Source organism: Eleginops maclovinus, chromosome 3, assembly GCF_036324505.1.
Source record: "Eleginops maclovinus isolate JMC-PN-2008 ecotype Puerto Natales chromosome 3, JC_Emac_rtc_rv5, whole genome shotgun sequence".
NCBI lineage: Eukaryota > Metazoa > Chordata > Actinopteri > Perciformes > Eleginopidae > Eleginops > Eleginops maclovinus.
This window is the reverse complement of record NC_086351.1, coordinates 21,426,875-21,453,752: the sequence shown is the minus strand read 5'-3', so window position 1 is coordinate 21,453,752 and position 26,878 is coordinate 21,426,875. Positions and strand designations below refer to the sequence as shown.

Sequence of the window (26,878 nt, the reverse complement as noted above, 5' to 3'; positions counted from 1 at the left end):
TCAGTGCAGGATTATAGGTTGATGCCAAGAGGAAGACAAGAAAAACAGAAGAGAACCATGATTTTAATAAAAGACCGACACAACACAAAGGAGAAGGGAAGGGCTTAGGGAATGAAACAGAGAAACTGATGACCAAGCTAGCTGATAGTTCATTACAATTTTAATATCAGTCGGTGGGAGGAAAAGGCTTTAAGGCCAAGTTGGAACGCCATTATTTAAATGCACATTTTTCAGTAATAAATGTTTGGAAGGTCAGAAGTCAAATGTTAGGAAACAGAAACTAGTGGCAGACACATTGCGGCTTTGTTTACCTTTAATTACTTCCCTAGGTTATGTTTAAAATAAGTATCTAGAGCCACCGCAGAGAACCTAAGGGCATAGTGACATGACCTGTAAACATAAAGAAAGCTTAATTCAGAGGGACGTGAAGATGTGTTTCCATGGAAGCACAAATACAGCAAACACACCACCTTAAGGAACCAACAGTGTTATAAGCTTAGTAACACATGTCATGTGTTGTTGGATGAGATTTATGGACGGCATCTAATCAAACTTTACTTTATTAATTATGACCATTGCGTCAAGACTAAGGAAATGTGCTTTGCACCAATGTGTGCCTACAGAAACATCAGCTCCATGCTGCACTGCAAATCCACACAAAGGCAGGAAAACTGAAGGACAGCACTCAAGAGGCTGACCTGGGCAACCTCACCATCTGGCCATCATTTTAACATCCAGCTTCCCCTGTTCATTGTCCAGGTTTAGTGAGGCAGCTGATAAGGGTCCACACACACCGTGAAGGACAGCGCAGAAAAACTCTTAATGACACATGACTTTGGTAGAATATTGTTCAGAAATATAGTAGAATCCATGAATGAATTACTGAATGATGGGAAAACTGATGATCTTTTATTGCTCTGCAGTAAACACTGTCCACATGAAGAATCTCCCTCAAAATTAACATTGCATTGAAAGCTCTCAATACGTTTTAGGGGGCATTGAAGAAAACTGTTACTACTCATGGACTCGTGTGATCACAAATACTCCACCATAGTGAAACATGTCTTTATAAGTGTCAAAGTTCACACCATGCCAACTAACCAACCTGGGTCAGTGAGGGAGGGGTGTGGCTGTGTCCCTCCATCAGACAGACAGCCATTTAGCCCCCGCTGCTGGTCCTCCCAAGTCACTTCTACAGCAAGACACGCACACACATTCAGATATAAAACCATTTTGAAGATATTTTATAGTGCCTGTGTAAGGATTGGTGATAGAAGAAAACCTCTTCGCCACTTCAGCACTGAATCATGGACAGCGCCTCGTCAAAGATAATGAGTTTTGCGCCATCTGCTGGCCAGCGGGGGGAACAGTCTATGAGACTCTACATTAGACTGTAACCTCATACCTTAGAGGGAAATGCACAGAATTCTGGAAAAATTACCATTAATTCAAAAGTGTAATAATTGAATAAAATTCATAAGTTATGTTTGACTGAAACTGCCACTCTTAAAGCAGGGTTGTACAATGTTCAATAATCTTGATCTCACAAAGGCAATAGAGAGCCCTTCCTTTGTGAGGTGGCGCTGGGCAGAATGAATATCTATCAGAGTTGAGGAGAGATTTTGGCCGGAGTGGAGCCAGAGAGGGACAGAGCAGCAGAGTTCACAGCGACAGCACTCTGTACACGTTAACATCAGAGTCAGCTACACACAACTCCTCATCATCACTGCAAATCAGCTCAGTAGCAACTCACCACACTCAAGGTTTGTAGTAGTTGAAATGGATAAAGGGGAAGTTTGACTACATTAATGTGCTTTAGCAAATAAGAAGGAAGAGTCACCAAGAGAAGTGGAGAATCACAGATGCTAGTGAATGTCACACATGAAGAAGTTGAGTTGATGGAGAAAGCCGACACAGCAAAGTCACGCCGCCACACTGTTCAGAGGACTTGCCTTTCCTCCCGTTTACTGGCGGGCCTTGGGGTTTTTCCTCACAGTCTGCTGCTAGTGGAGGGACAGATGGAGGCTCGTGAAATGGTTGAGCTCTGAAGCCCTACACTGGTGCCGTAAGTCACATTAATATGGCAACTTGCACTGTATATGCTCAAGCACAAGTGCGCATACATCCACAGATTCACACAGAAACACGACGCTAGCACAAGATGCTGAATAGTTACTCACTTTAGTCACAATTATTTAGTTATCGACTTGGCTTTCACATTTTTTTTTTACTTATCCCACCCTTAAGATAACATGTTCAAATCAGAATTTCTTGGAATAAATTACTCTAAACTGTATTCCTACATCTTCATTGAGGGGCAATGTGTAAAAGGGCCCCAGAGGCATTTAAATTCATTGCTTTGATTGTGTTTTTTATTTTATGCATGTTTGATTCATTGTCAGAATATTCTTAAGAATGATATTACAGTGACATAAAATGGTTTTAAAATGGTCAATAATATTGTCTATTGAAATGATATATTGGACAATTTTAATGTCCAAAAAAAGTTGTTAGTGTGAATGGCCTATACCCATTACACAAACATGCTATGAGCTTTTTTTAATTAATCTAGTACAACGTGCGGATAATTTTACAGTGCAATTTCTTTCTGCTACACACAAAACCTCCTGTAGCAGCATTTAGCCTGCAGAGCATCACTCACTTGAACTTGAAAATGTGGCTTTTTAGAAACCACTTGATTTTTAGCATCCACTCAGTCGGGCAGTGTTGAGTAATACAGAAGTGCCACACAGTCAGAGGACAGGAGCACGCCACATAAACAGATGGAAGAGTAGGAAGTGGAAACTGTGGGGAGCTCCATTTCCTGCCAACAGCCGGCCAGTTCATTCAAGCTTGTGGATGAATGTACTGCGCTTCAACACATGCTGTACCTTACTCTCATCCAGAAACAATACAAGGTCCAAACTGTTAAAATATCTTTAACACATAATATATCCATTCCGAATAAACAGCATCACATATATAAAATAAATAAATAAGGGAAACACATTGGTTTAAAGGCTGTTTAAACACACCTTGGCCACCGTTTTGAGGTTGAGGTACCACACTCTCCTCCCCTGCTCCGTCTTTGGAGTTGCCACAAATGAACAGACAAGACAGTTAGGTATGTATGAGGTGTGACTTTGCTCTGAAGCACAGCAACGAGACAAAACAATAACGGGTCCCACAGAAGTCCAGCTCTTCACTGAAAGCAGCAATAACCCAGGTCCAGTCTTGTTAAATTGCCACACACACACACAGACACACAGACACACACAGACACACACACACACACACACACACACACACACACACACACTAGCATTACATAAGCTGAGTGCCATAAGGCTCGGTGGGAGCTACAGCACAAGGTCAGATCAATACCTCCCCCCACTGCCCACACACTGTCACTGTCCTGAGAGCTACAGCAGAGAGAGGGAAAGAGATACAAACACAAAGAACGAAGTGAGTAAATAAATCGAGAAAGAATAAACTCCCAGATAAAGAGAAAAAAGGAAATTGGGGCATGAGTGCAGAAGAAAAGGAGATACAAAGAAGCGACAGAGGTCCAGGCAGAGAAAGCTTAAGAGCGATAAAAAAGATGGCTCAGGTACAGAAAAGAGGCGGGACTGAGTCAGGAGGAAGGAGAAAGAGAGAGACAGGCTTCTTGGCTGCTGTACAGAAGAGACAGGGAAGTCCTCATGGACTCTGACAATGATGAAAGAGTTCTGCGAGTACATTGACAAGTTCTTCAGAACTGCTTACGCTTTTTGTCCTCTCTCTGTTTTTGACCCAGACATTCCCACAAATCCCCAGCAAAGCTCTCTGTTTTTCACTGCGTCTGATTCAAATACGCAAGAGAATACTTTCATTATGGTCCACGTCATAAGAAGCTACAACACGCCACGTCTGTTAAAGGAGTGCTGAGGAACAAATAAGACTTCATATGTCACTTTCAAGACGTTAGAAACTATAATCACAGCCTTAATTACAGTTCAAAGCCGTAAGTAAAGTAGAAACAGACTGAAAGTCATTATATGAGCTTTGGTAGGGTATCTCAGCAGCCCACATAATTAAAATAAATGAATGACTCCAAGACAAATACACTCAAAACACGGAACCAGGGAAGCAAATCTAGACAGGCCTACAGGTAGGTACAACACAACGGCACAGGACATATAAACAGCAACACAGCTGCAACAGAGAGAGGTAAACTGCCTCCCACCGTTGCAGACAGGGTTTTGGCCTTCAGAGTAAGGTGCATCTGGAGCAGGACGCCCACACTGAAAGACTAAACCCGTACATTCAGGTACAGACCTTCACAAGGCTCTGTTCCTTCGTCTCCATCTTCTGAGAGAAATGGAAAAGGAACCGAGTAGAGATGTTATGGATGGTAGGCAAAAGTAAACAGTGATAAAACATAAAGGAACAAAGAGGAATCCTTTACATTACATATGATCTATAGCATGTACTGACAGATTCCAACAGCAAACCTAAGTGTTTCATCTTTCAGCAAAACTCTTCCTCAATCCCAATCAGTTGGGCCACCAAATGAAAAAGTATCATCTATATCATAACGAGGTTCTAACCAGAGACACACTATCACTGATAGACCTGTCTGTGCGTCTCTTCCCCGACAGTGACACTGTGATCCAGAAAAAATAAAACCAGGTGACTTACTTCTCTCTTTCCCCGTGGGTGGAAGCTGTGGGAGTTGCCGTCCTCTTCTACTGGACATGGGGGTGCTGTTGGGACTGGTCTGGACTGATCCACTACGAGGATGCGCCCTACATGACAAACAGTAGTGGACAATGGGGTGAGACAAAATAATTAAGACAAGTTGTAATGGTGGATGCAGGGCCTAGCCGTGTCACACCCACGTCACAGTTTGAGTGGTCAAAAAATAAATCAAACTAGTATGATGGGAGACTGATTAGATTTAGCATATAGCATAATAGGTCTTATATTTTCTTGTTTTTTTGACTGTCATTTTGACGCTTAACTGGAGATTATCAGTTAAAGCAATTATTACAAAGTAGTGAGATCATCTGATTTGGTTTGAAGCGGAATTTTCTTAGATAAATAACAAATAGTGGGTAAATAGCTCCATGCAAACCGTTTTCAGCTTAGCATAGTTTTACATATGCAAATATATTTACATTATATATAACTTTGTAAATAATTCTTGATTACTTTAAATCTACAGAGTGCCCTGGATCTCTAAATATAAAACCAATGCACACAGCAATGATGTTTGGCACATGGCATGGGAGTGGAGGGATACATCAACAGTAGATAACTGAACTGCAATAACACAAAAGAAAGATGCCAGGTTTGAATCACATGTACAGTCGACTCATCAAGCTGCAAGGAGAGAACAGTTCAATGCAGGAACAGCAGACCAGTGCGACCATGCGTTCAGACTGTCCCCAAAAGGCTTTCAACTCAAAACAAAAAGAACAGAAACAGAATGCCATCACAGGATCGAACGGCATCGGTTGATGTTAGTAATGAAATCAAAATATAGTGTTGGCCCATCACTGCTATACTCACGCAAGCGTATGAGCAGTGTGCACCAAATAAAAAAACCAGCACGCCATCTACGGTGTCAGGGTTGTCGTGCCTGGAACATGTGTAAAGAAAATACAGCACCGGTGCTTTCAGGGACAAAACAGAAAGTGGCTAGAAAGGGTGGTGGGGTAGTCGTGAGGGGGAGGTGGGTGGGGTGAAGTGAGGTGAGGCGGGGGGGGGCAGGGTATTGGAAAGGTGGAAGTAATGTGGCAGTGGGAGTAAAGTTAGTCAGGCTGGGGGAGGGGTGGGGGGGACAGGGTCTTACTAATGGAGTTTTAAAATGCGGTTCTAGTGATGCAAACATTTAGAAGAGGTGAAGCTGCTCTGGGGACAGAAATAATTCCTTTGATTTTATTTAACTCAGATATTGTAGTGAGCAACTAGAGATTGTTTTGCTGTTAGCCAAATTGTTAGTAGATTAGCAAGAAAATACAACTGTCACACCATAACAATAAAATAGAAGGACTAATTAGGATTCTACTTTCATGTCAGCAGGCTAACTAGCTTTTCTAAATACCCTTTGATGATGTTATCTGGATAAGATGGGTAGCTGTCCTGATAGCTAGGTTAACTAACTTATAGTACGTCCCTGAACTCCACATCCCCTTTACTTGACACATTAAGGAGACCTGATAAAGACATTAAAGTCTCAGCATTGCTTCATAACTTTATTCAATATAAATTACATATTTCCCTAAGTCAATATGGTGAAATCACCCACCTGTAGTTCATACCCTACTGATGTTATCTTTATTGAAATATTACATTTCAAACATTCAAACTGCATCTGAAACATTCATGTCTTTTTGTTCTTTTGCTATTTGAAATGTGGAGAAACCCCTTCACAATCCCTTACAATAAGGACCCTGAGAACATATGGCTGGTCCTAACTAACTAACATAGAATAAAACAATACAAAACCTCTGTATTGCATATTCTCCGTGAGCAGCATAATAATGGCCTAAATGCATTCACCTGGCTTCGGTCTAATGATGTAACCTGTGTTTTTGACTGCTATGCAATCTTTGAAGCTAATGTTTAAATTATCTCTCCCTCCAGGGCAGCTATGCGTCAGGGAAATGATTGCACAACTAAAACTCCAGTTTGCTGCTGTGCTAAGATGGTTAGCGTCTCCGATCTGGGTCACACCTCGTCAAGGCAGGTGAGGGGGGGGCAGACCTCCCAGATGGCAGGGACGGCATGGACCTCATGAGCGAAGAGTCGTGGGGGCGTTCAGTGGAGCGCGAGCGGGACGTGGGGCGCTCTATAGAGGGCCGCTGGTCTGCAGAGCGGGACCTGCTGTGATACTCGTGTCTATCCATGGCTCCGTGGTTCCTACAGAGGTTATTGAGAGATAGGCAGGCACTCAGTGGGGGCCCCAGCAGGGCTGGGACCGTATGTTTGGTAGGGTTCGGAAGCAAAGACATTTGCTCCATCCTCAACATTTGTGTTAGAGTAACAAACCTGTTACTTGTTTTAACCGCTCTGCTACAAATCCCATGATATCAGAATAAACATCATGTATGCTCCACTTGTGAGTAAATGTACATTTCACTACTGTTTTTAAATGCATCTACAGTTGAATAGTAAAATATAAGGGAACAGAAAACAACACTTGCAAAACTGGCAAAGTTAATGTGTGGTGAATACCGTGTCCTAAGTTGGTGCAGGACCATGTGCTGTCCCTATACGTGGTGGGTGGGTGAGTGTAGATTTGTTTAAGGTAGAGTAAAATGTGAGGAGCAGTGAAGTGTATCTTGACATTGCATTTGGCTAGTTACATCTGGAATTTTTGGCACAGAGTGGAGGAAGGCTGTTAATCCTGGGAGCTGGGAGGGGAAAGCAGGTGAGGTTTCTCAACAAGTAAACATCATTGATAGTGTACATGGATATTAGTGATCCTTTACAGAGAGAAAAGAAGATGAGAGAACATTTTCAGAGAACCACAATACACTTCACAAATTAAAAAAGATATTAATTTAAAAAAAGGAAATATTCAACTTTGGAGGTTAAGAGCATGCATGTAAGTGAATCTGTGATTGGAAGTAGTAAATCTTATTTAAATCCTTTCAAAGGTATCTCAGTTTCTACAGTTTAAAGCCAAACCATTTCACCATATTTATTCTAAAGCATAGCAGACATGGTACATACAAATAGGTGGGAGCTGCATTAAATTGGCTAACGCACTAAAATACATTTGCTAAATAATGACCTTTTTGTCTGATATTGTGGAATACAACTTTTGGTTTGGATTCCTTTAACTATTTGAATTTTTAATAAAGACAATCATGCCACAGTCTAGTGTCTGTAGCCTTTGCAGTATGAAAAATTGTCCAGTAGAGATGTCCTTTTTGTCTCGAAGCAAAAGAAAGGCTCCTCCATCAGTGACTTTAAGAAGCCTTTAACATTCATTACCTTCATGTATTTGCAGTGATGGTCAACATAATCCTTAGTTGATATGAAGGGTATGGAGGTTATGAATCGAGCTTCTCATAGGGAGGAATTTGATGAATATAATCCTGACATTCACATACTGCGCTTGGGGATAGCACTGGATTCAAAATATTATTTGTGTGTATTCTTAAAATGCTGCTGTTTGAATGTGTATACGCAGCGGGCTCTGTCCCACTCAAGGTACACTCCGGGGCCATGCACTTAAACCACAGAACCATAAAGAACATTTTCTCATGTTCTGGAGGGATATCACCTAAACTAAGACACTTGCCAAAAGGCTCCTTCTGTAACTTTATGCTGCCCTCATTTCTTTTCTCAGTGTTGCTTTTACTCTGCCTGGATGCAGACAGAGGCAAACAGTATCTGTATGAAGAAAGGAGGGATATCTACTCTATTCCTCTGTGGATAACTGGGAGGCTAGCTACTATCTCTGTCGCTTCAGAAAAATGCAGAGCGGGGGAGAGAAAAGAAGAGGGAGGGCTCTTGTTAATGGCTATCTAGGCTGTAGGCTGAGCCTGTACTCGAGCCAAGCTGGGCCTCAGGGAAACTTTGTGACACTTTAATAAAGTCAGTCAGGCTCTCAGGCTGGTTTCTGAGGACTCATCATTTTTTCCCTCCTGGAGGGGGGCGAGATGGCACAAACGTCATAGTATTCCTGACTGAAAGCCAGATGGCAGCGGGTGAAAGATTGAAGACAGAGAAAAGTGGAGTCATTTACAGTGTTTCTCTGGAAAGGGGGTGATGTGAGTTCTTTCTTGTTATTGGTGCATCAGGATGCTGGCGTGGGTCCTAGGGATGGATGGGTGTCAGCAGGCCTTTTCTATGGGTGCTTAAAACTGCCTGGCAGCCCATTTTGGCCAGACACGAGAAGCCAAAGACCAAACGGGGACTTTACAAAGCTACTGTGCAGCCCAGAGCAATGCATCATGGATGCCATTGTATGGGCAAGCAACAAGCAGCAACCAACAGCATGTACAAAAAGGACAACACTAAAATTCACACACAGCACTGAGCAACATCCTGCTGTTGGTATAATGTACATGAAACCATAGATAAACAAGACACCAACAAAGAGACAGTCATGTGCCGGCCAGCCCTTAACAACCAGAATACATAGAGCTGGCAACACACATAGCTCAGCCTCAGCATCCAGAGGCAGTTGTGTATTATTATTTGACATCCACACAACATCAGAGCTGTGATGACACTTTCACAAAACCGATATCAGACAGGATATCATTTTCTGTCATCACATGTACGATCACAGATAAATTAAAGACGGACGGGGGACAATTTGAGGAGACCACAAGATGGCGGATGCACTGATCTAGCAGCCGTGCATGTCAATACCTCTCGTAGTCATAATCCGAGGAATAGGCGCCCTCAGAATGGGCGCGGGCCATCCTAGTGGAACGCAGTAACCTGACTGCTTCCTCTCGGCAGATAGGGTACACGCGATGGTTGCGGCTGGCAAAAAAATATCACAACTGGTCAGCATTCTTCTCCAGAAAAAAGGGGAAATAAAAACAGTAACCTGCAAAGGAAGAAACCTTGGATACAGCCTTGGTAGTCCCCTATCTACTGAAGGTAAAATGTATTCCCATGACAGCCTTTTCTATCTGGTCTCTGTCTGAACACACGCTTATCCCACAGATCCACGGTACTGACCTACACATCTATACTGTGAATGAACAACCTCTGCTGGACAAGGCTTCAAACCATATCACTTATCCATTTTCAGTATTGCCACTGTCACTCTTTTTTCTCATCTAGGAATCACACTTGCTGGCGTGACACGTTTTGAATGAGAGGAATGTGTATGACTGATTTGATGAAAAGAGAAAATAAGCAATGCTTTCACTGGATGGGTCAATCATTTTCTCAATGTTCTGGATTACTGAAAAGTAATACACATTATGTACATAGTTGATCTTTATAAGAATATGCTGAACCCAATAAACTGTAACACTGATGGCACTGACAATGGACTTGTAATATGAAGTGGCCTCTTTAATGCATCCCAAAACATGTTGTGCATGTTAGCCTCGTTAACTTGGATCAACAGATACTCACTCCCAACTCGACAAATGCAGATGAGTGTCAGGGCCCCTACATTTTTAACTATGTGTCAGTTTTGAAAAATAAGCTTCCAATATAGGGGTATCTGGTATTTAGCTTGACCCGATTAGGTTAAGCAACAAAACTACAAAGTTAAGCTTAATAGAGATCATGGCTTGGGTTCAAATAACTACATTTGTTACATACAATAAGTACGTTTGTTACGTAAACCATGTATGCAACACTGGTTATGTATGTAAGCAATGTCACAAGTATGGTCAAATCTTGGCAAACTGTTTCCTGGTTAATATCTGTGCTTGTGTTTAACATCCAGTATTGTTTGATCCCAGATCCAAGCATTTTTTCTCACTCTTTATACCATCGCTGTTGTTCCAATTGTCTAAAATTGCAACCAATGCATTTAAATTGCTATCAGACACAAAGGGACAATTAAGTAAGAGTCACTATTTTACAAATTGGGAGTAAGAACAAGTTGGGTAGTTAGGCTTAGTGTCAAGTGACTATTAAAGTAAGGATCTAGAAGTGCATAGAAAACATGCCATCCTGTCAGTGCCATATGTTCAAAAGCCTCAAGAAAAGAAAGAGGTTGCAGGTGGGAGTTGAGAGGGTGTTGGGGTGGAAAGGTGCAGAAATAAGGCTTCATGCATGCTCAGGTAAAAGTCTACCTGGGGTCCTTTTGAGGATCATCAATAGGCTGAGTATGTCTGGTTCGAGGTAGGGTGAGAAAATGGCTGCAACCACATGGAAGGAGGAGAGAAGACAGAGATGGATCTGAGATGGCGCCGAGGAAGAAGCGGAGGAGGAGGGAAGGAGGTAAGGAGGGAGAAAAAATGAGAGAGATAGAGAGAGAGAGAGAGAGAGAGAGAGAGAGAGAGAGAGAGAGAGAGAGAGAGAGAGAGAGAGAAAGGATTCAAGATAGACAGAATCATAGGTGGACAGATTAGGAGACCGAGGGAAGAGAGATGTCTCAAAGAAAAAGGATAGAAAGAGACTGAGAAAGCTTGTAGGAAGGCTTGATGTAACAGTTTCAAAGAGGGAAAAACAGGCATGTAAAATTATAGAGACTGAGAAATCGAATGGAGAGAAAATTTCGTCCTCAGCGTTACAACACACACAGATAAAAGCAGTACAGCGAACACACCAGCAGCATTCAGGGAGCAGAACAGAACAGGAGAGTCCTGAGACACCTGAACCTGCTTTGTGTGCCTTCTACTGACTGATTAACAACTTAAGATCATGCACATAACACAAGATTTCTTCTTTTTACAGACACATTTCAAAAAGGAGGATAATACAGGAATAAAAAAAAACATTTTCAATAAAATAGCAGCCTCATGAAAAGCTATACAAATTCCAGAGGAGATTTTTCTGTATTGTCAGAGTTCTGGTGCAATTCCAAATTCTCCATGGCTCATTTCCTGTGTAGTTTTCAACTGTTTTCAATAAATAACCGGATGCTGTTAACTAAAGCAGCTGAAATACATTCAAGTGAGCACTGTCCCAGACAATTTAGATAAGTGCATTTTCTGTGTCTGACACTGATTTAGGCCAAGCCTCAGAAATATCAAATAAAGTTAATTGGACGGGGGAAAGTAGCTGCGGCCTGGCAGTGCCAAGGCTATGATTGGCCTCTTGGAGCAACATTTTCCAACCCTCACAGAAAAGAAGTGCTGATGGAGGATAACTGACCACTTCCCCTTGACCACCTTTCCATAAACATAGCGAGGTACATGCAAATAATGTACAGTGCTGCACAGCATTTGCAGCACTGGCTTCAAAAGTATCCTGGATAACTTCTGCCTGAATGTAAGAGGGGAAACCTTATTTTTTTATTCATCTTCTTACACAGTGCAGTCTTTACCATGAGTGATGTTGATGTACATCTTAACTGGGATGTCTTGAACTTTCCTGATACATAAGTTTATACTGGTCTGGTACCGGCTATTTGCTGGGTTTGTTTGATTGCAGGATAACATTTCTCTTTTGGACGTTTGGAGTATTACTCTTTGTCGACATGATGAAGAAAAGACCAAGCAAGTATTGATGTAAAGGTAATCCACACATCAGTAACAGGTAGCATATTATGGTCAATTTGTTTCATGGAATGGACAAATTTGTTTGTTATAGGGACAGTTTACGCACAATTTAAAAACAGATATTTTCCCTTTAACCTTAAGTGTTTCAAAAATCTATATTGTTTTGGTGTAAGTTGCTGGAGATATCAGCCATACAAATGTCTGCCTTATCTCCAATTTAATGGAACTAGATTTCATGACCCGGTGAATTAAGATAATCCACAGTCTTTGTTCTGATCAGTTTCATGAAGAAACTGTTTTTTCATGTCGTATTACTGCGACAGAGGGAAGTGTGCATCTCCTGCAGATAAGCAGTCTGGGTACAGCGAGAGGTTTAACGTAAATGGCGTCCCTCTTGGCTGTGCTGTAACGTTACCTACTGTAGCTCAGGTGACTCTGTTGCACGAGTATATGCAGGTTACCTTGTGCTCTGTGATGCAGTAGGAAAACGTTTCAATGTATTTGTGGCGCTATGAGCTCCACAAGACCAGAGCCTGCAAGCTTTATTATGTTTTTGGAGAAGGAAGACTTCTCTAGCGCCTATATCTGCAACCCGGACAATAACAATCTTTATTGATCACTGCAGGTAAGAGGAAAATATGTGTTTTTATTTTTGAGTTAACCGTCCCTTTAAAAGCAGGAATAAAGTAACCCACACACAATATCAGCGAGTTTAAGGCAAACGGCATTGAGCGTATTGCGTGCACACACCTCCCTGCATGTTTACTCATCAGCCCTCACTTGTGCCTGTCAGCATTTGTTCCATGCATGCCAGCGTATGCACATGCATCTACTGCACACAAGTGTAAGCTGGAGTGTGTGTGTACCTGTCAGGAGAGTAGTTATCTTCAGACACACTGTGGTGGTCCACTCTAGTGGAGGAGCTGTACTGAGAAGGCCTAAGGTCAAAGGCGGGGTCCAGACTTCTGCTGTGTGACAGAAGTAGACTGGATCACCCCTCTTGTTCTTTATACTACACACACTGCCCCCTATTGGCCAGGTGGCAAATCTCCTCAAGTTTATGTGAAGCATTTCAGGGTCATCAATAAATACTGTAAACAACAAAGGGCTGATAGCATTTTGAAGAGCCGTAGGACTGGGAATTAACAGATTCTCTCTCAAAAATGTTTGTTAATAAAGATATGAACACTTAAAAAAAATATATTTAGATACAAGTGGAGAAGAACCTATAATTCAACATGAATATGTTTAGCAATAATACTTGAAAAAAACACATCCTCTGTGGAAGAATACTAAGAATTTACACATTTCTCATAAAGAAAGCATTCATTTTGTCTAAAAATCGCTACACAAAATAGTAAAAGCATCTAAATGTCATGTAAAATGTGTTTCCTTTTCTTGCCGTATTGTAATAATTGGTCACTATACACTATTAAAAAAAAAGAATCAAGAATTTGCCATAAATAATATCCAAAAATACACACATATTGAAAACAAAAACAAAACACAGTTTCCTAGAAATGAAGCTCAGTAGTGGAGTGTATTTACCTGGAGGGAGGGGGAACGCTGGGAGAACGCGACCGCGCCCGGTTAATGTCGGCTGAGCGGGAGCAGTGGTTAGATGACATCACCTGATCAGGGACAGACAACGTGGAGCTCTGGAAGTCTCGGCCATTAGACCGGTAGTCTGTGAAGAAGGAGATAGGAAGGCAGGACAAAATTGGGAGGGGGGTTCTGTATAAATATACATGTACTGCCAACAAAAATACTGCAGTGATGGATTATAAGACAAATACAACAGTCATAAAATGCCCAGGCTAATGAACAACTTATGAGTTCTCCGCACTTTGAGCAGGTGATAAAGCTGAATCTGGATCATTTGATAATGAAAATGATGCAGATACAGGTCCCCCTAGATGGAAGAATCAAACTAAACCTTACAAAAATGTGCGCTGAAAGCTAACCTGCACAGGCACTGCTTTTCATTTTGCAGAGTCTGAGTCTATATTGGAAAAATAAAGACTAAGTTTCAATTAAGGTGTAATTCCCATCCACTGTTAACACTGTGCATTAAACATGAAAATAGCCTTTAAAAATCAGAAACATTATAATGAATGTTCTCTGCAGGGCTGATTGGTCCATTGAACTTGAAAGAGTTCATTAACCGATAATCAGACATGGCTAGCAGCCACGGTTAAGGTCAATGCTTAGCACTTTTAAGTTTGATTGATATTCAATAGAGTGCACAGCATATTAAAATGAGTTAAGGAAAAAACTAAATCAAAAGTTAAAAAAGATGGGAGAGGTAGGAAAATGTGGAGGTAGTGGTAAGGAAATGATGACCTTCACTTTGGGACGTTGGGGAGTAGATTTTGTTGCATATTCTGTCAAATTGAATTATAAATTCCTCTGTACCGTATGTACCAGACAATTAGAGACATATAAAACGCAACCGACAACTGTTATTCTTCCCTATGTAAAGGTAAAAGAGTCAGCCGAGGTATTGCAAATACTGCAGGGTAAATGGAGAGGTGGTTTCACCGGAACTGAGCAAAGGGGTATTCCCTTCACTGAGGATGAAGGTGACTGGCATGGTGAGGCAGTGAGGGGCTGATGGGAATGTTAAAGAGGCTAGAGGGGGATTTCCCTTCCCCTCTCTTCTTCTCTGTGGCCTGCATCTGCTTATAGGGATGTGAAACAATAATACATGCTAAATCAACAGTAAGAGCAGCTGTCTCCGTCCTGCAGTTTACCAACAGCTTCACCATAAACAAGGTCCCCACAATTTCTGTGGTTTTCAAGTAAAAGAAGAAAAGTATGATTTAACTGAAAGAGAACAGACTTGCTAACATCATCAAAGCGATCCTCTATCTTTTGATTATGCTTTGCTGCCTTTCTCAGGATTATTTCATTCAAGGTTGATTGATCAGGTTGGAAATAAAAGTTATTTTCTAATATTCTTTCAGCTTCTCTCTCTGGCTGTTTACAGCAGAGCTGTTCTGATGTGCAGCGTGGGCGTGCTGCTGGAGCCTCAGTGAGAACAGCAGAACTAGCAGTGCAGAGGCAGACACACTCTCAGCGCTGTCTCACTGTGCTGCTGCTGCTGATAGCTGCAGCATTTCACACTGCTAATAAGGTATATATGATATATATATCAGTATTGTAAGCCGTTTAGACCTAAGAACGATTTGACAGATAGTGGCATGTAGGAGTTAAGGCTGAGGTGGCAATAGACAACATTTTATCTAATCGTTATGAACTACATGTAAGGGCTTTAGAATGATGACACCGTGGGCGTTCAGATTGTTACCTCACTTTCAGGATGCGACTCTGTCTGCCTCAGGGTTGCAATCTCCCTTTCAAAATAAAAGCCCCATATATAATCTGCATCACTGCTTACCAGAAAGCTTTTTGCAAAGAGGCGACTGAAAAAAGTTAACAGTAAATATTTTCATGTAGCCAAACAACCAGAATGTTTGTGGGTTTGGATGTCGCTAGAGCCAAAAGTCTAAGACCAAGCTAAATCAGAAATTAGCTATTTATTGATACTATCAGGGTTTTTTTCATAGCACAGGGATATCTGGGATTCTCACAGTTGTTTCTTGCTTTGGACAATGATGGAAGCCAGGCTGCTAGCTGTAGCTATGGTGCTAACAATGTAAAACACGTAGATTGATCTTTGTGTGTTATATAAAAAATGACATCCAATGTCTCCAACAATAACACCAATTAGAAAGGTTGGAAAAGGTTCCCACTTTTAAATAAAAATTGAATTATAATATAGCCTGATGAAAATCCTTTTAAACTATAAAACCCTTTTGTTACTCACCCTCTAGACTTGGCCTTTGTCGTTTTGTTTTTCAGATTTTGAATCATGTGTAATTCTTTTAATTCAGTGATCCATGACTTCAATATATTACCTGTTATTACTCCAACACCATCTTCACAATCATAGTCCGAGATCTCACTGTCACTTATCCGTTGGGATCCTATGAAATAAAGAGAAAGACAAACAAGGGGAAAACAGGAGACAAGGGAAAAGTCTTTTTTAGTACAGTGGTCATTTATTAAGCAGGGTTTTTTTTTGGGTTATGCCTCCCTGGATCTAACGCAAGATGTGTCAGCTGTAACAAAATATATCTGCAGTTTACTGCTCAACCTCAACAAAAGCAGCAGATCTCTTTTTTGTAACTGGGGCATTTTTGAATGACACATTCAATCATTCAATAGACATTGGAAGATGGGGGTGGGAGAAGTGATGTGGCGTTACAGATCTTTCTTCATCTTCCCCAGAAACCTGATCGTCCCTCTCTGCACCCTATCTTTAGAGTACGACCCCCTCCCTGAAGCCCCCCCATTTCTTTCAATGTTCAGTCACGTCTTAAATCAACAGGACAAGTGTGCTGTATCAGAAATGACAAGTGCTGCGCTCTGGCAGTGCCGCTCCCCACCTCTCATCTCAGTTGGCTGTAGACTTTTTACAGCTGTCAGCTCTTTCACCTCACACTTACATAAACGCCCAGAATCCTCCTGGTGGGGGGAGGCGAGCAAGCCGTAAGTGTACAGTGAAGCTGCTCTGTCTGCGTAACGCTACAGTCATACAGTACAGTCGACTGAAGAATATAAACCGGCATCGGGTCACATGGAGGGGCCGTCAAATTGTATATTTTGGAGCTTGGCTCAAGGAAATACAATGCTAATTTTATGTGATTTATGTGATTTAGATGAACTGTTTGTTCATCTAACTAAAAAAACAGTTTTCAAAAATGAATAATATTAAGAAACAGTTATACTATGTATCCCATGACAATTTCAAAAACATAATCACATTTAATATCCACAACAACACAAGCCAAGCAGAAAGGGCTGCAAAGTATATTGTTTTTCCTAAAAGGGGAACAACACAATTAAAACAACAAACAAGTGCATCACAGAGGAAAATCAAGTGGTCAGCATCAAAGTATATTGTGACTGGCAGATAGCCTGGGCTTTTAGAACATCAGGTTTGGCAGGATTTGGTTTTGGGTTGCAGGAATGATAGACAGGTGAGCACACAGACCGGGAGAGACCACTGTGTCCTGTCCTAAATCTCCGTTTCCCTGGAGCGTGCACCCATCAGATACCCAGAGTGGATTTCAAATGAGTTTAGTAAAGTCTACACCAGCCGCTCATTGAACTCCATGTAAGGGAGCAGAGACATGCAGGTTTTGTGAAAGAGAAGGGGAGAACCAGGGTCAGGGACAGGAAAACACTCAGACACTCCACAGAGCAGCACTGCCTGTGACAGCAGGGGCCTTTACCTGAGTTGTATGAATATGAGCCTTTGTCTGTGAAAGCAGAAGCAATAAGGTGACATGCCTGATAAAGGTCAAATATGCATAAACTGCTGTTGAAGCTTAGAAATACTACAGCAGGAATAATAACCAAAGGCTTATTTGTAGATGAGAACATTTGCAAATGACTTATTATAAGACATAAGACAATTGACCAAGCCTAAATCTAGTATATTTAAAGACATTTATTTTTGTCAAGTAAGTTGACAACAAAGCACACGCTGGCACAATACTGTGTCAACAACAATGTCAAGTTATTCCTTTAACTTCATTTAACCTTAATGAAAAGTGTTAGGTTCGTTATGTGAAGTTGGCCTTTTGACACACTAGTTTGTGCCTTATCAAAGGTCCCAGTATAATGAAGAGCTGTGTGACATAATGTGTGAGTGACGTGGTGTGGGGTTACGTACTCTGGAGTCGCCGTGTGGGGCTCTCTCCGTGGAGCTGCCTGCGCTGTGTGTTGGGGGAGGCACGTGGGAGCGGCATGGAGGACACGTCGTGGGTTTGTAGCTTGTACCAGTGTGGCTCATCATCCAGAAGTGCTGTCTCCAGCTCAATAAGGATCTGCAGGGGTTAAAGTCACAATCAAACATGTGTTCACTCAAAAAAGTTACTCAACATCATTTTCTCAATTATGAAATGATAGCAACTCACAAAGCAATCACAGAGCTCTTACAGTTGGCCAATGTTGGTTATTCATAGCAGTTTTACACAGTTATTAAAAATATCTAAGCTCACTGTCCATGTCAGACAAGGACTGGACAACCAAAGCCTTTTAAGGGACAAGAGCTTTATGAAGGGCTTGCCCCCAATCTTGAGGATTAGCTGAGTGAGCGCCAGTGAGTGTCCCAAATGGTTGGGCTTTGGTTTTCTTACCTCTCCCAGGAATTCGCTCTCCTCCTCCCTCACCCTGGCTTGGTCCCATAATGTGATCTCCAGCATGCGCTCCCGAAACTCCCGCCGGTGCACCGGCGAATACATAAAGGTCTGGTTCCATTTGGGCTCTAAGGATTTCTTTACCGTTTTTGTTCTCCTCTTGCTTTTGTCGCTGGAGGAACAATAATTCAAACTGTTTTTATTTACAACCATGATAGGGAACAGCCACGAATACAACAGATTAAAAACACGACATCAGTCAGAAGAAAGAACAGCTTAACAGTGTGCAAAGCTGCACAAAACCAGCAACAAAGTAAGAAGACACCTCCACATAAACCCCTACAACTTTTTATGATGCAATGTAGGGCTGCACCCAATATTTGTATATATTTTTGAAAGAGTAGACCACACTACAATATCTTCCAACTTCTTTGATCCAAACACTTATGGATTAATAGAAAGATGTACTTCTTTGATCTGTTGAAATGTATGATCTTTTTTGATGATTTAAGAAAGATTTCTTAAGTTTATGAGGTCATAAAACATGACCACAGACATTCAAAGTTTCACTCGGAATCCTCAAAAGATGATTCACGTGTAAAAAAAAACTTTCGTACAGTTCTATGCTAATTGTTCAAAAACAATGACGCATAAACTTTTGAAATCAGATTATTACTCACACCAACTAATGTCTTTGTCTTGGTGAATGGAGTGAACTAATGTGACATTAGATGAGGGGGTGTATACATTGCTAACTGTTTCTACTCTTACCTTCTATCAGGGAGGAAGTAGATTTTGACGTAAGGGTTCCTGGGGCGGCCGTCTTCCCTGGGGGGCAGGTCTTTGGCGCCCAGGATGGTGACAATTAGCTGATGGCCCACTTTGTCATACCATAGTTTGACCTGCAGGGGCAGAGCACAGACAGCTGCTGAGAGACGGTCAGCGCCAACAGGAAGGAGAACACAAAGAGGGACCAATGCAGGAGAAGGCATCTTCATCCAATTAGAAATAAAGTTATAGGTGTGATCATTTATTGAGTCTTCTCCTGTATTCACCCTTCAGGAAAAAGGAGGTATATCTCTGTCTGTTAAGATGATGTCAGGTCACATGATTGGGAGCGCAATTTGCACAGCTAAAAGGGACAGTTGACCCCAAAATCTAAAACTCATTATCATACATCGGTAGTGCTGTTTATATACCTAGATCATTTTGAGGAGTTTTGGAGATATTGGTTGAAGAGATGTCTGTATTCTCTCTAATATCATGGAACTACGTGGCACTTGACTTGTGGGCTCAAAGGGCCAAAAACAAACCTCTCTGATTCTTTTCAGAAGATAACAACTGCTGACATCAAGGTCTGTGGTTCATTTTGAAGGAGGGACTGCTGTGGGGTGAGAGCCATTTGCTGCATTAGAGAGAAGGCAGGCCTCTGTATGGCTGATCTCCAACAGATTGTACTCACAACAAACAAACTACATAGATAAATAGCACTACAGGTAAAAAGAAAAATATATATTGTTTTGATTTTGGAGGCACCTGTCCCCTTATAAGTGCTCATTAAACATGGACTTAGTGTATCAATGTTAAAATGGTATGATAATGCTTATATATCAAAATCCCACATTAGTGTCATTTTAGTTTGATGTGTTTTGTAGCATGATGCTACACTTACGGAAATAAAAGTGTCTTTTCACTTTATTTTTGGTGTTGTGAAATGTATGTGTTCATCTTTCTCATAACAACTCCCCCTGCATAGACGAATAAAGCACCCTGAATGCTATTTTGACTGAAGTGAATTGCTGTGCTCTGTTGTCTACCTGTAATGATGCTGCCTCTATTAACTAACTATCAGATATTCAATGGATGTTCATATAAGGAAATCAATCATGCTGTTGCGAGAAATATTGAAGACATATCACACTAAAAGGGAAGTATGGACTCCAAAAGAAGACACTTAGAAGAAGAAAAACTCCAACTGAGGCCTTACAGGAAATAGATGAAATGAAAAATAAAACTTCTAAGCTTTTTGTCCATACTTCTGTAAAAATGTGATAATGGAAAAAAGGTCCGCACCATTTCAAAGTATCAGCTATACATGCAGCAACGCAAGAGAGGGCATTCAGGACAAGTCAAAAGATCTTCATGTAGGCAAAACAGACACTAGAGGGCTTATGGGAAAACAAATTGTACCAAATCTTCTCTAAACCTGTAGCCCACCAAATCACAAGATGCTGTTCAGCAAGTGCACAGGGATTGTCTTAAAATATTTCGGTAAAGATTTAGATTTCTTATGGATTATACTATATAAGTGATAACACATGGTTCAAAAGTACTCTGAAATAGGTGGCTAGGAAATGTGTCCTTTTTAATAGTACATTAACTGAAACATACAAGCTTTCCCAAAAGTACACACAATAACACACACACACAAATAAAAACCTACTGGTCCATTTAACCTCGATAAAATGTCTTTACCCTCTTGATTTAAAAAACTTGCATCTCTATCTTGAGCCATTCTAGTAATATTGTGTGAGATCCAACTAAGGCTCGTTGATGGTACTCTTAACTCAACACATCAACATATTGTCAGCTGTAATGTTAAGTCAAGAAGACAGAATTACACAGATAGTGAACAGACCACCAGAGAAGACTGATCATAAAGACGAGAGAAGGAAAGAGACCCCTTGAAGAGAAGGAAACCTTCAATGCTTTGCTCCGTTTGGAATTCTCTACTTTGCAGGTACAATTTGCTTAAACTCTCATCTGGAAGGGAAATGCAAGTTGGTTTCCAGCGCAGGACGGCAAACTTGGATCTTTCTTCACTGCAACATGAAACTGCAGACCAATCAACCATATGATGCTTAAGTTGCATAAGTTTAACTCGCACATGGAGGAGTTCTCCAGTACATGTGCGTAGGGCAGAGTTACAGGCCTGGGTTCATGTTACACTGAGGCAGAAAATAACTCAAGTCCTTTGTCCTGAGGAAGTTCAGGGAGACACCCTCCTGCACTGCCAAAGATCAGAAATGTCTGACACGAGTTATTGTGAATTACTGTCGTCAGATCAGGCAATGGAAGAGTGTCTCCTTAAATGTGTTTAGATTAGCTGAGCATGCATAACCTAGGAAAAAATGAGGTGAAAAATGATTTATTACTCTTATCATAACAGTGATAACAAGAAATCAAACTGAAGAAATGACACAATGCACTGCACTGAGGGAAACTTGAAGCTGCCATTTCCCCTAGAATGCATTTTCCAAAGAATGGAAACGGAACAAAATGCCAGTCAACAGTCAATGAGCAAAGACCAAATAGAGATTGTGCCCTTCAGACAGGGCCCATTACCTGGACCCTAGGGGTAAAAGGCGTTGTTCTTCTACTAAGGCTTTGGCTCTGGATAAGCAAAATCAAACAGCAAAGAAAAACAGGAACAGAAAAGAAACTGCATAAAACCAAAACCCCACAAAACAGCAACACAAACTCACAGTACACTCTTAACAACAACAACAGCAGTTTGTAGTTTCAGATGTTTGTTTAACATTTTATTATATTTTACTATTCTGCATTGGCCATCTGTCATTTTAAATGAAACACAATCATATCTATAATTACTCTGGACCTTTTCTCCTCTCAAAGCTTGCGTCACACTGAAGTTAAACATTTGTTGTCCCTAAACACAATTTAATGACAGCTACAAAAGGCTCTTTAGTGGGTTGAATTAGTCATTTGACATTGCTGATCTAATAGGGTTAATTCAATGCACTGAGTGCTTAAATACTCTCATGCAGAACATAAAAGGGAATCATCTGGGCAAATCTTGGGGTTTGCAAAACTCTGTGACTATTTTTAATTGGCTAGGATAAGTATATCATACCAAGCCCACTACAAACAATCCTTTTAAATGTGTTCAATGTGGGAAAACCTACTCTCCAGTCCCATTTTACGATTGTGAATATTGGCAATAGTATCAATGTTCAAACTAATGTCAATAAAGCTCAACTGCTTCTCATTAACATCAATGTTTAGCGAAAACATGTCCTACAGATCTAACTGATGCTAAAAGCCATTTCCCTACTGGACCCTAAATTTGAGTGTTGATTTCTCTCTGGATTTTATTCAGCCCTTTACCCATTTACCCCAGGAGGGTTTTTATACTAGATAATGGACAACACATGGTAACCTGATCTACACGCCTGTACTGGGTTGGTAAAAGGGCCAGCTGAACTGGCAGAGTAGGAGAAGCTCTGCCTGGTAGCCCAATGACTTGAACCAGTTTGTATGTTATTATTTGAGTACATTCCTAAATATAGTGAACTAAGAACCCTTTAAAATGTTCATCAATTCAGTCCTTAGAGAGGATTTCACATGTAGTCTGTATGTAATGCTGAGGTCACTTACTGAGAGCTGTCCTGACAGGTACTGGGGGGCGTCCCTCAGCATGCTGGGACTCATGGGGGACGTGACGGAGATGGACGGGCGATCCACCTTTTGAGACTCAAAAGAACTCGAACCTGACAGGGCAGGGATCACACGGTCAGATCAGATAGTGATGACGTTGGTTTCAGTAACATCAAGAGATACAATGAGAGACGCGGGATGGTTGTGAGGAAGATAGAAACACAATGACAAGAGAGATGGAAAGAGGGCAAGAAAGCATGCCGTAAGAAAGACAGGGACACAGAGAGGCAGAGAGACAGAACTCTCAGAGACATTTCCTTCACTGGATGTTTCTAGGCTGATTAATGGGATTAAATGGGGTTATGAAACCGCTTAAAACATTCTGACAAGACTCACTTGATTCCAGTTGTGCATGTGTGCTGTCTGGTATCCTTGGAATATCTCTGTGAAAAAAAGGGAGAAAGAGTATGAGTGTGTGAGACAGGAGAGAGGGAGGGGGGGTGAAAGATCAATGTGTGCTAATGCTGACTGCACTGTGCTCTAATGACCTTAAGCAAGGCATTAGTCTTCATTCAGCAGCAGCTCCCTCAGCAGCACACAGAGGGTCAGATATAGGACTGGTAAAGCTAAGGTGTTGCTGGTTTACTATATTTACTTTTTTATCAAATGGAGTCAAAGCAAAGCAGCAGGCTCTCATTATGCCCGGAAGTGTTGGATTTGAAGGGATAGAGTCCCACAATAACTACGCACCAGATATATTCTGTGGTAACACAAGCTATATTTCCTGATTTTGGTCTCCATATTATAGTGAGCTCAGTAATGCAGGCCGTGACTTGGCCTAAATGAGCCACAGACATAAAAACTGTAATTGTTTTAGAGAAATAAATATCAATAAAAGTATGAAGTCAGACAGGACAGAGTCTGGATATTACATGACACTTATTAGAATAAAAGAATTGAAACATCATTTAATAAAAGCAATAAACTAATCTGTGGCTGCTGTGTTGTTTCGACCACAAATATAATTCTCTAAATATTTGTATCGTGTGCCAAACAACGCAGTTACGATCATCTAAGTCTGTGCGTGTGTGACCGTGATCATGAGCTCTCACCCTATAGGCCGTGAGACCACCAGCTCCACCTGCGGCTCAGGCTTGGAGTCTAGAATGATATTGTAAACTTCTTTAAATGTGGCTCCTTGTAAAAGCTTCCCATTCCACTCCAGCACCTGGTCACCTGCAAACACACAGGATATTAAACGTTCACTAGAAAACACACATCATTATGCTGTGTGTGTGTGTGTGTGTGTGTGTGTGTGTGTGTGTGTGTGTGTGTGTGTATGTGTGAGTGTGTGTATGTGTGTGTGTGTGTGTGTGTGTGTGTGTGTGTGTGTGTGTGTGTGTGTGTGTGTGTGTGTGTGTGTGTGTGTGTGTGTGTGTGTGTGTGTATGTGTGTGTGTGTGTGTGTGTGTGTGTGTGTGTGTGTGTGTGTGTGTGTGTGTGTGTGTCTTTAATACCTGGTCTGAGGTGTCCAACAGTGTCTGCTAGACTTCCTTTCCTCACTTTAGTGATGAAAGCACAGAGTCTACCAGATTCTGTCATCTTGCCTCCCACCACCTGTAGGAGCAGATGAGCACTGGATCAGCACCGACACACACACCTTGAATTGTTAGTGTTATTTATGACTGTGTTATTATGTGCCTTGTGAACGGAGGCCTCACATGCAGCTCGCAGGAGAACACATTGTTTTCCCCCAAAGTATCCCGGTGATGTCATTGCTTTAGTGTTTGCCTGCAAGGTATGATTCCTCAATAAAAGCCTCAATTTTTTTCTTTATGTCTAAGGCTATGCTTTCTACCCAGGGACACACTCAATGGTTCTGAAACAGTGCAGGTCCGTGGGCTACAGCTGTACTAAAGACCTGAGCTGATGTACTCAGCTTACATGGACATGATACAAATAAAAATCCCTCTTAATGGCAGCTGAATGCCAACATACAAAGAAGCTTAGGGAAGTCTGCTAAATGAAATGGCTTTATGTAACAGGCAGGAGCCGGAGAAGGAGGCTCTCAGTGAAAGAGAGGGAGAGAGAGAGAGAGAGAGAGAGGGAGAGAGAGAGAGAGAGAGAGAGAGAGAGAGAGAGAGAGAGAGAGAGAGAAAGAGAGATGGACAGTGGGTGGGGGGGGGCTGGCAGCCTGACTGATGGACTGACTGGCTGCACTACCGAGTTGGTTGTCTGCTGCTGAGCGGACAGAAATGCACAGAGGCACTGAGCAGACACAAACATGCCGTTTCAGGAGGCTCATTCAATCAGTAATGATTTTCCCCATCCTGCCGCTCTCAGTTCTCTCTCTGCATCTCCCACCATGCTCCTCTGGACTTGGCTGCTCAGCTTTTTTTTTACCACCTACAGATTAATGCAACAGTGAAAAGGGAAGGGAGACCAAAGCATTTACCACAACAGAAATGGCAAAGTAGTGACTATGCTGCAATAACAAACTGGGTAAGAGACAGGGCTGGAACTAAGATTATTTTCGTTATCAATTAGAAAAAGCAGGATCTTTTATTTTTACATGAATCGATTCATTGTTTGATTCATAAAATGTCACTAAATAGTGAAACATGTTGATCGCAGTTTCCCAAAGCCCGAGGTGATAACGTTAAATGTTTTGTGTTGTCTGAAACCCGAGAATCTACTTTGTTTAATAAAGCTATGCATTTATATAATGCAGATTTTTCAGTACTGCACGGTAGCTTGTGAATGCACCGAGGAATGAATTCAAGTGTATCTTGACCTATACTAATACTAAATGATTAATTATTTCTTGATCAAAGTAAATAAAGGTATCACATAATTGTGATGAGTAAAGTAAGAGTATAAAGTAGCAGGAAAAAAATAAACCTTGTCCCTTCTTGATCAAATGAAACAAATTGAATACGGTCTTTTGCAATAATAATGACTTAATGAGTCATGGATCATCAGATATTTGGTGATTTCTTTTCTTAAAAAAGTCTAATTGATTACTCTCCTTTACAATGCAGTTCTTCTCAAAGGTGTACATTAAGTGAAGTAACAATATGTCCTTAAAAGTATGATAAACAGCACTAAAAGCATGGGAAACATACACAGCATCTAGTTTAAATTGCTAGGGGAATATGATGCTACTGTTTAAAATGCGTGCAGTGACGGCGCTGACGGGACTCGTTTCCACTGCGCTGCAGAATGCACTTCATTAAAGCAGTTCAATGTGAGTGAGTTCAGACAATTATACGGCTCAATATTAAACGATGCTCATTAATATTCATCAGGGGCATAATCAAGTCTTTAATGAATATTATTACTGAGTAGCACTATGATGTTATCGATAATTGGAAAGACTAGGAGAAAATTAGCAAGCCAAACACCAAAAAAAAGGCCACAAAATAGTAGAAAGACACTGTATGTGTACATACATGTGAAACCAACACTGACAATCAGCTGTACCTGTCAAACTTCCCCAGAATCCCTGGGTATGTTCCAACTGAATTCCATAACCAACATTGCGCAGTGTCATGTGATAAATGTGCGTATTCTAAAGCTGCAACTGGTAGCTTTTATCATTTAAAATTGCTGATATTGTCACTAAAAGAAAGTAGTGCAAGGGACAGCTAAAACAAATAATGTTCCTCTGCCTGCCAGCATTTGGAAGACTCCACTGCACAGAAGGAAAACAACCAATCAGAGCAGAGGAGACTCTAACTTATCTCTAGGTTTCAATCACTGCTTGTAAACCCCAATCAAAATGTTAAATGACACAGTGCTGATTAAACAAAAAACTGTATAAAAACAGCAAGTAAAACATTAGCCCACAGCTAAACGCTGCACTGAAATATGTTGTGTCTAAACATTTTAGTATTTTGATAAGTTGCTTCTCTCTTTCTGTACATTGAGGTACCTCTGGTAAGCAGTCATGCAAGCGTATGTCGAGGGCTTTTACTGTGAAAGCTAAGAACCTATAGGTGTGCACATTTACAGAAATGTTGATTAATGTGCACTGTCCCTGTTAAATGAATAAATATAAATGAAATATCATTAGTATAGGTAGGACTCAGAACCCTCGGCCATAGTGGGTTATGTTGACTGCAGGGTATAG

General features: G+C 41.2%; 1 protein-coding gene across 4 annotated transcripts in view; it reads right to left on the bottom strand.

Moving 5' to 3' along the window:
- The window catches only part of rims2a (regulating synaptic membrane exocytosis 2a), a 138,050-nt gene that overhangs the window by 32,008 nt on the left and 79,164 nt on the right, over positions 1–26,878 (bottom strand). For 3 of the 4 annotated variants that reach the window (XM_063879377.1, XM_063879378.1, XM_063879380.1), the window contains 14 exons: positions 24,264–24,363; positions 23,860–23,983; positions 23,144–23,190; positions 22,748–22,860; positions 19,121–19,251; positions 18,350–18,521; positions 17,884–18,037; positions 16,061–16,129; positions 13,689–13,827; positions 13,007–13,108; positions 9,376–9,492; positions 6,721–6,906; positions 4,681–4,787; positions 4,318–4,350 (listed from right to left, as the gene is read on the bottom strand). In XM_063879377.1, coding sequence (XP_063735447.1) covers positions 4,318–4,350; positions 4,681–4,787; positions 6,721–6,906; positions 9,376–9,492; positions 13,007–13,108; positions 13,689–13,827; positions 16,061–16,129; positions 17,884–18,037; positions 18,350–18,521; positions 19,121–19,251; positions 22,748–22,860; positions 23,144–23,190; positions 23,860–23,983; positions 24,264–24,363 — 1,594 coding nt within the window. Of the gene's footprint in view, positions 1–4,317; positions 4,351–4,680; positions 4,788–6,720; positions 6,907–9,375; positions 9,493–13,006; positions 13,109–13,688; positions 13,828–16,060; positions 16,130–17,883; positions 18,038–18,349; positions 18,522–19,120; positions 19,252–21,694; positions 21,743–22,747; positions 22,861–23,143; positions 23,191–23,859; positions 23,984–24,263; positions 24,364–26,878 lie in introns of all 4 variants that reach the window. The other variant, XM_063879379.1, reaches the window with a different exon arrangement.